At 36.6% G+C, this 12,043-nt stretch overlaps 1 protein-coding gene across 1 annotated transcript; it reads left to right on the top strand.

Annotated features, from left to right (window-relative positions):
- The first annotated feature begins 1,651 nt into the window (after positions 1-1,651).
- LOC102588650 (probable protein phosphatase 2C 75) lies at positions 1,652-4,630 on the top strand. Its single transcript, XM_015303123.1, has 4 exons — positions 1,652-1,838; positions 2,376-2,750; positions 3,070-3,175; positions 4,263-4,630. The coding sequence occupies exons 1-4, from the start codon at positions 1,662-1,664 to the stop codon at positions 4,607-4,609; spliced, it is 1,005 nt and encodes a 334-aa protein (XP_015158609.1). The 5' UTR covers positions 1,652-1,661; the 3' UTR covers positions 4,610-4,630.
- Positions 4,631-12,043: the final 7,413 nt, after the last annotated feature.

Raw genomic sequence — 12,043 nt, forward strand, 5'->3', positions numbered from 1 at the left:
AGAGTTTAAAAAATTGTGCATTGATTTCACATTTTTTTTCTTTTTTTCTTAATAATTAAGATCATAAGAATAATGTTGCATTATTTATTTATTTCATTCTCTTCATAATTTTTTTGTTTTATATTTTATACGATTATTTTATTATCCTAAGTTTATAAAAAAAAATTTGGTCCAAAATAACAACTTATAACTTTGTTGGAAGTCATATAATTACTGACCAAACATTTCTCTTTATGAAATCACTTATATGTCTAGATATATATATATAATGTATATGCACATATTATAAATATTTCTTCTATTTATATTATATTTTCATAAAATTATTTTCATCTTATCATCTTTTTAATCACGCAAAGTGCGGATAAATTTCTTAGTATATCAATATTACTTGGGTAAAGCATGAGTTCACGAAACACTCCACGTAAATCCAAATGGTCATTTACAGATTAACAAAACTGGCGCTGATTCCCATCATCTCTTACCACGTGGGCCATGGAGAAACATGTACGTACGGTCTCTGTGTTCCAGAATTACAAAGAGACTGAACATACACTAGGAAAAGTGGGCCATATCCTTGAAGATTTTTTATTTATTTATAAATATTTTCTCAGTCTTAATTTACATGATTTAAAATGAAGTTTAAAAATTTTTTAAATAAAAAGTTATGGCAGTATAAAATAAGTAATAGATATTTGAGCGATTATAAATTATTGAATTAAAAATAAAATGAGAAAGTGTTGTTACTACTTCCTTCTGGTTTTTTTTTTTTTTTTTTACATAATAAGAGTAATAAAAATCTACTATATTTTTCAGAAGATATTTATTAAAAATGAATTAATAAAATATAAATGACTAGTTTTAAAGGTATATTCAAACTAAAAACCTCATTTATTTTGAAATGTAAGAAATATCCGTGTTTTGTGGTCCATTAGTCAGGTGATTTTGGAAACGTGTCAAGCAAACTACTTTTGAGTTTCGATATATTCGAGAAGTTTCATTCATCTCGCGCCAAATGGGGAAAATTAATTTGGATTCGGTGGGAAAAAACTACTTCCTTCGTTATCTTTTTATATTATTCTTGTAATTAATTTTTTTTTTGAATGCGCTTACATTATATAAAAGAAATTTTAAAAAATTTAAGAAGTAAATTATCTTTATATTTATGAGTTTGGTCAATTAATATGGAGGAAGGGAATAGTAAAAAAGGAAAGAGTCATTTACGAGACGTGTCGCTTGCATGTCTCAATAAGTGGTTGCTTCGGGCATCTCTGGAACAAGATGAAGCTGCTGGTGTAAATCCCTTGTCACATTTTGGTCAGTCAACATTGTTTAGTCACTCTACTTGTGATGACAACACTATATATAGAAACAAGTCGAAATAAGAGCTACAACCCAACAAATATACCTACACGTATACACAATTTGTACCATACGTTTCCGACTACATAAACGATTAACGAGTAGTATATAAATGTCATTATCTCTCTGTAATTTCTGTAGCGGTTACACTAGTTGGACTAATGTTTAGTGACAAGGACGATTACTCTGAGAAATGCCGTATGCGGCGATGCCACCGTAGAATCCAAATGAGAAGGCAGCATCACCCGAAACTATTACTATCATATTTGGGGCAAGGAATTGGTGAAGTTGGGAAGAAGATGGAATCCTCGTCTTCTCGTCAAGCGGAGACAGTGGTTGGAGCAATTTCTATACCTGGAAGGCAGCGTGTAATGGAAGATACAATTTCAATTCGACCTAATCTTTGCTTACCGGAGATCAATCAACGCCGACCCATTGATTTCTTTGCTGTTTACGATGGACATGGTGGACGTCATGTAAATCCTACGGTTATGTTTAATTAAACCAGTATTTCTTTTCCTTTTTTATTGCCTAATAATTATGTATATCTTATATTTTCACGTTACTTCTTAAAAAAAGAAATATACGGCTGAAAATCTATTATTGTCGGTAAATGATTTTTATCTGTATAAGATAATGGAGTTCGTTTTATTATTGCAGGGACGATATTGTTAAGATTTTATTTGAAGTTTATTTTTTTTTCTTTAAGGAAAATTAAAACATTATCATAAATATTTGAATTTTTTTGAAACGAAAATATAATTCTCCTGTATATCTGATTTATTCTTGTATGAAACTCTATAAATTGAAAATTCTCTTCTCATACCTTTTTACTTGCGCTAATTAAAAATGAAAACTACTCTTCTACTTGGAAGTTGGGATTATATTAGGCCCTTCACATGTTCTCTGTCTATAAAATAGTGTAGTTCTTTATATTAGGAATTAAAGATTGTACTTATTAATTTTGAAGACGATAGTAGCATAATCAACTTACAGCTGTTTTTCCTATTCAGGTAGCTTCAATGTGTAAAGAGAGAATGCATGAGGTACTAGAAGAAGAGCTGATGCGCATGAGAAACAACGTAGACATGGGCGGTAACGGTGGAAGACGACAACCATTGGAAGGGCAGAGGATGGAGGAAGCATGGAGAAGAGTATTCAAAAGTTGCTTCTTGAAGATAGATGAGATGGCATCATGCATATGTAGTGAATGTGGTGGTGTAGGCTACGAATGTGGCTGCCCACCGAGCGTATTGAAACCACCGACGGGCTCCACTGCAGTGGTGGTAGTTTTGACGGACGAGACTATCATTGTAGCAAACTGTGGTGACTCACGCGCTGTTCTTAGCCGCAGTGGAAGTGCGATCCCTCTTTCTTATGATCACAAGGTATGTACCTCCTACTAAGTAAACATGCTGCCTTCCACTTAAGTACTGTTAAATATACATTGTTGTTGGTATTTTTTTTCATTAAATGGCTAATGCTCCACCTAAGTTGAGCTTGTACTAGGAGAGCTTACATAATTCGAGAGGTTGAACTAGTTGATGGTTAAGCATGGCTGGATTCATGATTTACCGTCTGCGATCTCTCTGAGTTCAATTATTATTAACTTAATAGAGAACATATCAAAGAATCATGTAGTAGATTACTACGTACTTAAAGAAAATGATTTGTCCTAATTAAAAGTAACTTGACTTTCTATTGCAGCCAGACAAACGAGAAGAACGTGCCAGAATAGAGGCATGTGGAGGTCGAGTTGTTTTTACGGATGGAGCACGAGTTGAAGGAGTACTTTCCATGTCTAGGGCAATAGGTAACTGCTTTTTCCTTTTGCAGAACATGTTTCTCTGTGCAATGACATAATTGCAGTTGCCAGTGGAAATATTACTCGTGGACATACAGTAAAAGCTTAATGTGGTTTTGCTAAATTTCTGCTTCCGATGAAGGAAACTGGCATTAGAACTGTAGCTTTGTTTGTTTTTCCTTTTACGTACATTATCCCTTCAATTCCTTAGAGGGTTAGATGGTAGAATATTGCCTTCAGCACCGACTGCTACTGTTGCTTCTTCAAGCAACAATATTTACTCTTCTATAAAGAAGCTGCAACCTTTTGTTGTGGAGAAGTCGAGCTAAGAAAATCCCTTACTGTAACCAATAAAAATATAAGGGCACATATCTTGTATCAGGCATGAACAAAAGATTGGAGGCAGAGAAGACTGATTATTTGTTAACGGTAGTGCATAATTGGCTAAACCACTATTTATTGTTTGCAGCTACAAGTGCCAAACTCACCCTGGCTTCTTAGAAAATTAGTTGTAGTCGTACAGATTAAATGAATTGTCAGGCAATGTAACCATTGTACATTTGCGGATCTGTATCTCTTCTAAAGATATGCAAAAGAGATCAATTGGGATTGATAGCAGGTTTCATATTTAGGGCTCTATTTGGAATGTGCATGTTGGTAGAACGCTTACTTATACGTCCGTATTCAATTATAAGACGACTAAGTAGAAAGATCTTGGGTAAGTTGGTTATAGATCTTTGTAGTCGTCTTTTGTGCTTCAATGTATATGGGACAAACTGGGAGCTATTTAGTGATGATTCAGGAAGAGACATTTGTTGCCCTAAATGGATTTATAGTACTTCCATTGATGTTTCGCAATGATGTAACTTTGACGGAACAGTTTTACTAAGGGGAGTGTGGTACTGATACCAACATATATAGTTATTCTTTAGTTTATTTACAATGCCTGATCAACCTTGTAAGGATGCTGTAATATGTAAATTTGCAGCAGGGGTAGTTGTATAAGAAACAAAAGTTGTCTTTCAATGACTACATTAAAAGACCCAACTTTGGTTCAAATACTATTGAATTTTCTGTTATATTTCATTGCAAACAGGAGACAACAATTTAAAGCCATATATGACATCGGAGCCAGAGATGACCTTCACAAAAAGGGAAGCAGAGGATGAGTGCTTGATTCTTGCAAGTGATGGCTTGTGGGATGTTATATCAAGTGATATAGCGTGTGCAGTGGGTAGGGAGTGTCTTCGACATAGAGATCCAGCTGGGGACCTTAGTTCCAGGCCTTCTTCTGTAGAAGGTGATAGCAGAGGAGCAATGTTTTCTTCACGAAGGGCATGCTCAGCAGCAGCGCTGCTCACCCGGCTTGCTCTGGGCCGGAATAGCTGTGATAATATTAGTGTAATTGTGGTGGACTTAAAAAGAAACCACACTGCTGTGTAGTTTCTAGAGCTAGAATGTAACATACGAGGCACTTTTCTAGTTTTCGAGTTTTTTCACCTAATCAGGTAGCTTACAATTTGGGTTTTCCTCTTTTACTGTCATTAGCAAGTGATCTTTTACATAATGAATGAAGTTGACAATTCAGACATGCACAACCGGTAAAGGTTCTATTCTCCCATCATGTTTTATTTTGTGTGGCTGGCGTCTAGTTGAAAATGAAACGTAAGATATCAGTTTGATTTTATTCTTACATACATAATAATAAGCATACTACGTACAATGTCTGGTCAACCTTAGAACTTTAATCTACAATAATATATGACAAAGGGAACCAATATTAATAAGAACATTCATGATTTTCCTATGAAATTGAGATGCATTGTTTACAGAATCTACACCAACTGATTTTGCACCAGAAACTATAGTTGCAACCTCTAAATTAATTGATTCCTTTACTCGTTTAATCAAAACTCAATTTAGTGCTCGTTTTTGCTGTCAAAATATAATTTTATTCGTTATTTTTTTTTTCATTTTATATTTCGCGATAAAAACCTGATATCGACTTAGAATGGTACCAAACTTTGCACGTCACTCCTATAATTCATTCTCAAAATTTTGGAAGTCCCTGAATAATTTTTCGATTTCTAAAACTAAAAAGTGAACTTTCAGTCGACTCATTTTTATGCTAAAACAAGGTCAAAATATCTATGGTTAAAATTTCATCTCAAACTCATTTGGAATCTCAGTGACACAAATCAAATATTCTACTAGCTTGAAAACGATATTTTGGACGCAATAAAATTTCAAAACACCAAAAAAAGATCATCTTACTTTCAAACTTCTGACCAACTATTCAAAATGCACCAAAAAATCTCGGAATCCAAATCGAAGGTCCTATTAACCTGAGATTGTAGTTCAATTGGTCAGAGCACCACCCTGTCAAGGCTGAAGCTGTAGGTTCGAGTCGCGTCAGTCCCAACAGATCCAATAAATATATCAAAAATTTCTCCCTTTTTCTAAAGGGGACCGGGGGAAGAATTCCATTGTTAAAGCATAGGGGAAATCCTTATTTCTTTTTTCTTTCCTTTTGGTAGGAGAAAGACATATGAGGTTGGATTAGTACAACTATTGATAGCATTATAGTCAGTATTCCAAGAAATGCTGGCTTTTTTGATTGCCCCATGCATGTAATGGAATCGAGTACTATATTTTTTTAGGAGCACATACACAAAATGAATGATGAAATTTTGATATGAGCTCAACTTCTACAAACATTAACCAAATCAACCATATCAACTTACAAAACGAAAAACTTGCATAATTCTCTATCAAACACCTTGGAAATCTAATCGCCCACCTCCTTAGACCACAAATACTAAAAAACAATAATGAAAAGGAAAAAATGGCCAAAACACTTTTAAAAATAAAAAACCAAAACCAACCATGAAAGTTTTACACAAGATTATAGGTGCGACTACACTAGTGTAGCATCTCGTCAATTGAAATAACTAGGAAGAAGTTAAGAATTGGAAATAGTGATTTTTGGAAATAATGAAAATCTGGAAATTGGTTTAAGTTAGGTTAAGAATGAGTTTTGGTCAACTTCAAACGACCCTAACTCCTAGCTCAGGATGAGTTAGATGTGTTTCCAGATACCGTAGGAAAGATCGTTGAATTATCTTTCCAACGCCGTCAAGTTTGCGCTATTCCGAGTTTGTCTGAGTGAGATATGTCCATTGGAAGTTGGGGCTGTTCGATTAAGGAAGGTCCAATCCGGATTTTGGAAGGATAGTTTGGTCTTTTCCATATCCACCTTAATTAATCCGTTTATGGTAATATTTCTAAGGGTCTAAAATGAAATTGGTCAATTTACGCTTTTGAAATTAGAGTTAGGGTTTTTGGAGAAAGAACCAAGAGGAGAGAAGAGGAGAAAAGAGTCAAAGTTAGTCGTTAGTAAGGTTTTCACTTGTGGATTTCGTCAAGGGGTGATCCCTACGAGGTATGTGAGATCACATAGCGTTGGGTTAGTTCACCCACGCGCCAATCATTATTCAATTCAACGAAGTTATATAGTTTTGAAAGTAAATCCTATGAGTTCTTGATGATAATTCGATTGAAATCTTGTGGATTCTTGTTGTTGAAGTTTCTTGAGTTTGATTCATGATTTTAGTTGTGATTTCGAGTAGAATCTGATGTATTTTGATGGTTTAGTCGATTCTAAATGTTTGGGAAAAGAACCATTGGAGTTTAGAATTGAAAAACGAGAAAGAAAAATCGTAGAACACCTGGGGAAAGGGGTAGGGCGCCGCGCCAGCCAGCGACCCCCAAAAGGTTCTCTGAAGTTTCACCCTTGAGGCACCACACCAGCCAGCGCTCCCCAGGTCTATCTCTGAATTTTACCCTCTAGCACCCCGCGCCTCTCAGAGCGCGCCAGTTCTTCCCATTTCTCCCCCAACTTTTCGTACTAGTTCCTTAGCAATGTACCTATGTTTTCTAGTTGATTCCAATACTCCTAGGTACATCTAAACATCATGAAATAATCCATAAACATGAGATCATGAACCTTGAATCCATAACTCAATTCAAGGAAAGTTAAGAATCAAGTCTAAAAGTTAAGAAGTAAGTCAAGAGAAGTTCTTAAAGTTTTCAAAAGTCTTTCACAAACGTTTTAACTTTGTTTTAAGACTTAAAGTTCAAGTTGAGTTAAGAGTAAAGTTTATTCTTCAAAGTTATATGGGAACTAAGTATTCCCAAATGTTAAGAAATGTTTTCACATTTGAGCAAGAAAGGAAACATCGATTTCAAGAGAGCTTTTAAGTTAAGTTTTGAGTAATTATCTCAAACCAAAGAGAGAAGTTTGTTTTAAAAACATATGAGCTAAGTATATTTTGAGAGTAGTATTGAGCACCGATATGGGGATGCGAGTTCATATTAACTCAAGTCTCCGTAAACCATGTAGCCATCATGGGTAGTAAATGATCATACTTTTTAGATGACTCCTTCAGTTGTTTTTTAGCATAGACTAGTGGATCCACTTAGTTAAGGCGTTCTATATGACGGCAAAGTACAGGACAGTTCTGGCAGCGTGGGCAAGACGTTGTATCACCACTTAGGCTCATAGTGGTGATCGTCGGTTAGAGAATCTCCTACATAAACTATATTACTTTATTATATGACTAAAGTTGAGTTTGTTATTACGTTTTCTTTAACGAACTAAGATGTTTTACACTGTTTTACAAGCTTTCTATATGTTGCATATGTTTTATTGCTTTATATTGAGTTAAGTTATTCAGGAGTTGAGTAAAGCCAAGGTAAGTGTTTCTTTCAGATTCTTTTCAAGCATATGTTGTGTTTAGCATTCCAACTCGCATACTCGTACATTCAATGTACTGATGCCAATTGGCCTGCATCTTATTATGATGCAGATTCAGGTAACCGGGATCATCACCCAGCGCCTCGTTGATCTAGTGGAGCACTCAGAGTCAGTTGGTGAGCCTCATTGCATTCCGAAGGACTCCTTTTACTTTGCTTTCAGTATTTCATTGTTAGGATGATCGGGGGCCTTGTCCCGACATCCCTCTTTGTTTTAGAGGCTTCATAGACAGATAGTTATAGTTCTTTAGTCTTATTCATTTCAGTTGTATACGTTTAAGACTTGAGTTGCCATTTTGGCTAAGACATTATTTCTTAAGTTATGCATGAGTTATATTTCTTATGTTTAAGTCTTCCGCTGAGTAAGTAAGCCAGACCAAGGGTTCTCTTGGGGCCAGCAATGGTTCTCGAGTGCCAGCCACGTCCGGGGTATAGGCTCGGGGAATGACAAAACTTGGTATCAGAGCATAGAGTTCAAGAGTCCTAGAGAGTCTATGAAGCCATGTTTGTAGAGTCCTAGTTATCAGTGTGAAATGTGCCACACATATAATTAGGAGTCTACAACATTTAGGAATTCCTTCACTTCTTTCATACTCATTTCGTGCGATAGAATGTATCTCTATAAAAGTCTCTTTCTAATTTGTGCTTACGCATAACCGATTTTGAGCTGGCCTATGGTCGAGAGTGCCTTCATGAGGCGTTTATTTCCTCGTGAGCTAAGAGAAGCAAATAGATGGTTACTGACATGTGGAGCAGGATGAGTTTATTCGTAGTTGGGTTGACTCGTCTATCAAGTAAGAAAAGTAAGACATTCATGCTAATAGGTTACATGGGCATAGCAAAGCTGATGATCCATGTGTAACAAGTTGAGAATGACCAGCTGAAGGATAGAAAAGAGTTTGAGAATAAAAAGGCTAAGACATCAGGGAATGAATCCGAGCAGCAAAAAAGTAATGTGAACCAGTCTCTTTCCAACATAAGCAGAAAGGAGCTGCTCCATCATCTGCTAGTGCACCTGCACCAAGGAACAAATGTGAGTACAATAGTCAGAATTCTCAAAACTTCAAAGCTAGACCTGCGCATTCGCAAGGTAGTAAGGCACAAAGGGGTACTAAGACTCCTGCATGTGCTAAGTGTGGTAGGAGCCACTCAGGGGTGTGTCGTGATGGCTCCACTAGTTGCTTCAAGTGTGGCCAAAATGGTCATTTTATGAGAGAGTGTCCTAAGAGCAGACAGAGTAATGGTAATGGGGGGAAATAGAGCCCAGTCTTTTTCAGATGCTCCACCAGTTAGAATTGCATCTAGATGAGCTATTTCAAGGGCAGACGGAGAAGGAAACTATCTTTATACTATCGCTAGTCGCCGAGAGCAAGAAGATTCGCCAGATATTGTCACTAGTATGATCCAAGTCTTCAATTTTGATGTTCTTCTTGAGCAACTTCTTGAGCCCATTTGGTGTTTCTACACCTGATGGTGAGTCTATTCTAGTAGAAAGAGTCTATTGTGATTGTTCTATTTTTTTCAATCATAAAGACACCATGGCTGATTTAGTTGAGTTAGGCGTGGTAGTTTTTGATGTCATTCTAGGTATGGACTGGCTTCATGCCTGTTATACATCAATAGATTATAGAACTTGAGTTGTCAAGTTCCAGATTCCTAATGAGCCAGTCATAGAGTGGAGTAGTAGTTTAGAAGTACCTAAGGGTTGTTTCATTTCGTACCTTAAGGCGAGATAGTTAGTTTCTAAGGGTTGTGTCTATCACTTAGTCCGAGTTAATGACTCTAGTGTTGAGATACTTCTCATTCATTCAGTTCTAATAGTAAGAGAGTTTCCAGAAGTCTTTCCATATGATCTACCCGGAGTCCCTCCTGAGAGAGAAATAGACTTCGGCATAGACATTCTTCTCGATACTCGTCCTATCTCTATTTCGCCATATAGGATGGCACCACCAGAGTTGAAAGAGCTTAAAGTACAATTGAAAGATCTCCTTGATAAGGGAATTATTCGACCAAGTGTCTTACCTTAGGGCGCTCCGATCTTATTTGTGAGAAAAAAAGATGGTTCCCTTAGGATGTGTATAGATTACCGTCAGTTGAACAAGGTTACCATCAAGAACAAGTATCCTCTTCCGAGAATTGATGATATTTTCGATCAACTTCAGGGTGCTTCTTGTTTTCTAAGTTTGACCTCAGATCTAGCTACCATAAGTTGAAAGTAAGGGAGTGTGATATTCCCAAGACAACATTCAGGACCCGTTATGGTCATTATGAGTTTTTGGTCATGTCGTTTGGTTTAACCATTGCACCCGCAGCGTTCATGGACTTTATGAATAGAGTATTCAAGCCTTATTTAGATATGTTTGTTATCATTTTCATTGTTGACATTCTAATCTATTCGAGAAATGAGAAAGATCATGCTAGCCATCTCAGAATAGTTCTTCAGACTTTGAAAGATAAAAAGTTATATGCCAAGTCCTCTAAGTGTGAGTTTTGGCTTGAATCTGTGGCATGTTTGGGCCACATAGTTTCCGGTGATGGAATTAGAATTGATACCCAAAAGATAGAGGTAGTGCAGAATTGGCCTAGACCCACATCTCCAACTGATATTAGGAGTTTCTTGGGTTTGACTGGATATTATAGAAGGTTTGTAGAGGAGTTCTCGTCTATTTCATCCCCTTTGACCAAGTTGACTAAGAAAATAGTAAAATTTCAATGGTCTGACGCTTGTGAGGAAAACTTTCAGGAATTGAAAAAGAGGTTGACTACTTCCCAAATTTTGACCTTACCAGAAGGTACGCAAGGCTTTGTGGTGTATTTTGATGCGTGTAAAGTGGGTTTGGGTTGTGCGTTAATGCAAAATGGCAAAGTTATAGCTTATGCCTCTAGACAGTTGAAAGTTTATGAGAAGAATTATCCAACCCATGACTTAGAGTTGGCTGATGTAGTATTTTATTTGAAGATATTGCATCATTATTTGTATGATGTTCATGTTGATGTATTCACTAATCACGAGATTCTTCAGTATGTGTTTACTCAGAAAGAGCTTAATCTCAGACAATGGAGGTGGTTAGAATTACTCAAGGATTACGATATAAGTATTCTTTATCACCCAGGTAAGACTAATGTTGTTGCTGATGCTTTAAAGGATGTCTATGGGTAGTACCTCCCATTTTGAGGAAGATAAGAGAGAGTTAGCGAAAGATGTGCATAGACTTGCACGCCTAGGAGTGCGAGTGATGGATTCCACAGAAGGAAGAGTAGTGGTGATGAATGGGGCTGAATCTTCATTAGTGTCAGAAGTGAAAGAAAAGCAAGACCAAGATCCTATTTTACTTGAATTGAAGGCAAATGTTCATAAGCAAAAAGAATTAGCTTTTGAACAAGGGGGAGATGGTGTATTGAGATATCAAGGTAGATGGTGTGTACCAATGGTAGATGGACTCCAAGAAAGGATCATGGAGGAAGCTCATAGCTCCAGATATTCCATTCATCCGGGTTCCACAAAGATGTATCACGATTTGAGAAAAATCTATTGGTGGAGTAGCATGAAGAAGGGAATTGCAGAATTTGTTGCTAAGTGTCCGAATTGCCTACAAGTTAAAGTAGAGCATCAAAGGCCCGGTGGTTTGGCCCAGAATATAGAACTTCCAGAATGGAAGTTGGAGATGATTAATATGGACTTCATCATGGGTTTGCCAATGTCTCGCATGCAGCATGATTCGATATGGGTGATTGTTGATATAATGACAAAATCAACCAACTTTTTTCCTGTAAAGACTACCCATACAGCAGCAGATTATGCCAAGTTGTATCTTCAAGAAGTGGTTAGACTTCATGGAGTTCTGTTCTCCATTATTTCAGACATAGGTGCGCAATTTACTGCAGAGTTTTGGAAGTCATTCCAAAAAGGTTTGGGTTCAAAGGTGAACTTAAGTACTGCCTTTCATCCTCAGACAGTTGGGTAAGTAGAGCGCACTATTCAAACCTTAGAAGACATGTTGAGGGCCTGTGTGATTGATTTCAAAGTAAATTGGGATGATCACCTACCCCTTATTGAGTTCG

This window comes from Solanum tuberosum, unplaced genomic scaffold, assembly GCF_000226075.1.
Source record: "Solanum tuberosum cultivar DM 1-3 516 R44 unplaced genomic scaffold, SolTub_3.0 scf00414, whole genome shotgun sequence".
Lineage (NCBI taxonomy): Eukaryota > Viridiplantae > Streptophyta > Magnoliopsida > Solanales > Solanaceae > Solanum > Solanum tuberosum.